This window comes from Sinocyclocheilus grahami, unplaced genomic scaffold (genome assembly GCF_001515645.1).
Source record: "Sinocyclocheilus grahami isolate Dianchi unplaced genomic scaffold, SAMN03320097.WGS_v1.1 scaffold253.1, whole genome shotgun sequence".
In the NCBI taxonomy this organism is placed as follows: Eukaryota; Metazoa; Chordata; class Actinopteri; order Cypriniformes; family Cyprinidae; genus Sinocyclocheilus; species Sinocyclocheilus grahami.
The window spans coordinates 1,909,165-1,910,661 of record NW_015505432.1 but is presented as its reverse complement, the minus strand read 5'-3'; the positions used below and the strand labels follow the sequence as shown (position 1 = coordinate 1,910,661).

At 49.9% G+C, this 1,497-nt stretch overlaps 1 protein-coding gene across 1 annotated transcript; it reads right to left on the bottom strand.

Annotated features, from left to right (window-relative positions):
• Positions 1–324: 324 nt before the first annotated feature.
• LOC107598649 (D(5)-like dopamine receptor) lies at positions 325–1,497 on the bottom strand. Its single transcript, XM_016290040.1, has one exon. The coding sequence runs from the start codon at positions 1,495–1,497 to the stop codon at positions 325–327; it is 1,173 nt and encodes a 390-aa protein (XP_016145526.1).

Here is a 1,497-nt window from a genome sequence, read left to right as displayed (position 1 = left end):
TGTGCAGGTTTCATTGATTAGGACTTGAAATTTCCTTTATCTTCTTTTTTGCTCCCAAGTGGCACCTATTACAGCATTCATCTCCTAATAACTGTGGTAATTAAGTGAGCAATTATCTCTAACAAGCCTCTTCAGATTTGCATCTAAACACAACAAAGAGCCACTCCAAGCTTTTTTCCTGTTTTGTTTTATCAAGTCTTTTAATATGGCAGAAATGTATTTTCTGATAAGCATTTTATAACGGTATTTATAGCAGTCGTGTGCAACACACAGCATTATGATGATACAATATCAGATGTGATCCGTTTAAAAAACATGAAAACATCATAACGAATCGGACACGACCGAGACCTTGTCGAAAGGTAAGTCCACGTGTTCCTCATGATGACCGGGGACCACAACCAGGCACTGCGGGTTGGAAACGCCCTGCGCGTCCTTGTGGAGCTGAGTGGTGTCGTGATGGTAGGACACCAGCTCGTTGGTGAAGTTCACCGTCTCCACCGCAGAAGACGCGCAGAGCCGGTTGCAACCCAGAATAGTGGTGAAGGCTTTGCGGAAATCCGCGTTGAACGCGTAGATGACCGGGTTGAGCGATGAATTGGCCCATCCGAACCACACGAAGATGTTAAAAGTGGTGCTGCTCACGCACAGAGAGTCTCCAAGAGTGTCCAGGTCACAGAACGGCACGATGCAGTTGAGGACGAAAAAGGGCAGCCAGCAGAACACAAACACCCCCATGATGATGGAAAGCGTTTTTAACACCTTAGTTTCTTTCTTAAACGTGGTTTTCAGCGACTGCTCGCTCGCGCAGTCGTGCATGTGCCCGGCCGCCCTCTCCAAAGTGGAGATCCTCCGGATCTGCGTTTGCGCGATCCGGTAGATCCGCGTATATGTTCCTATCATGATTATAACAGGGATGTAAAAGCTTATTAGTGAAGATGCAATAGCATAAGTTCTGTTTAAAGTCGCCGTGCAGTCCTCCGAGCTGATGGTGAGGTTCAAGGGCGCGCTGTGGTCCTCAGCCCTGTGCCAGTTCAGTCTGACCGGAATGAAAGAGATCAGGACGGAAAGTGTCCACGCCATCCCGATCATTATAAACGCCATCCTTTGGGTCATTTTGCGCTCGTAACGGAAGGGGCTTGAGATGGCCCAGTATCTGTCCAAACTGATGATGCACAGGTTGAGGATAGACGCCGTTGAGCACATGATATCGAAAGCTATCCAAGTGTCACAAAAGCTCCCGAAGAGCCAGCAGCCGGCCACCTCAGAGACTGCTTTCCACGGCATGACCAGAGCAGCCACGAAGAGATCGGAAACTGCGAGGGATATGACGAAGAAATTGGTGACTTTGGATCGGAGGTGTTTGAATTTGATGACGGCGGCGCACACCAGCGTGTTCCCCAGCAGCGTGGAGAGGATGAGCGCGCAGAGAGCGCAGCCCGTCAGCGCGCGGACACCCACACCGGAGCTGTCCCTTTCTGCACCATCGCTCTCCAT

Bases quoted from the DNA above. Each gene is read 5' to 3' on its own strand.
- LOC107598649 (XM_016290040.1), bottom strand. From the start codon at position 1,497: ATGGAGAGCGATGGTGCAGAAAGGGACAGCTCCGGTGTGGGTGTCCGC.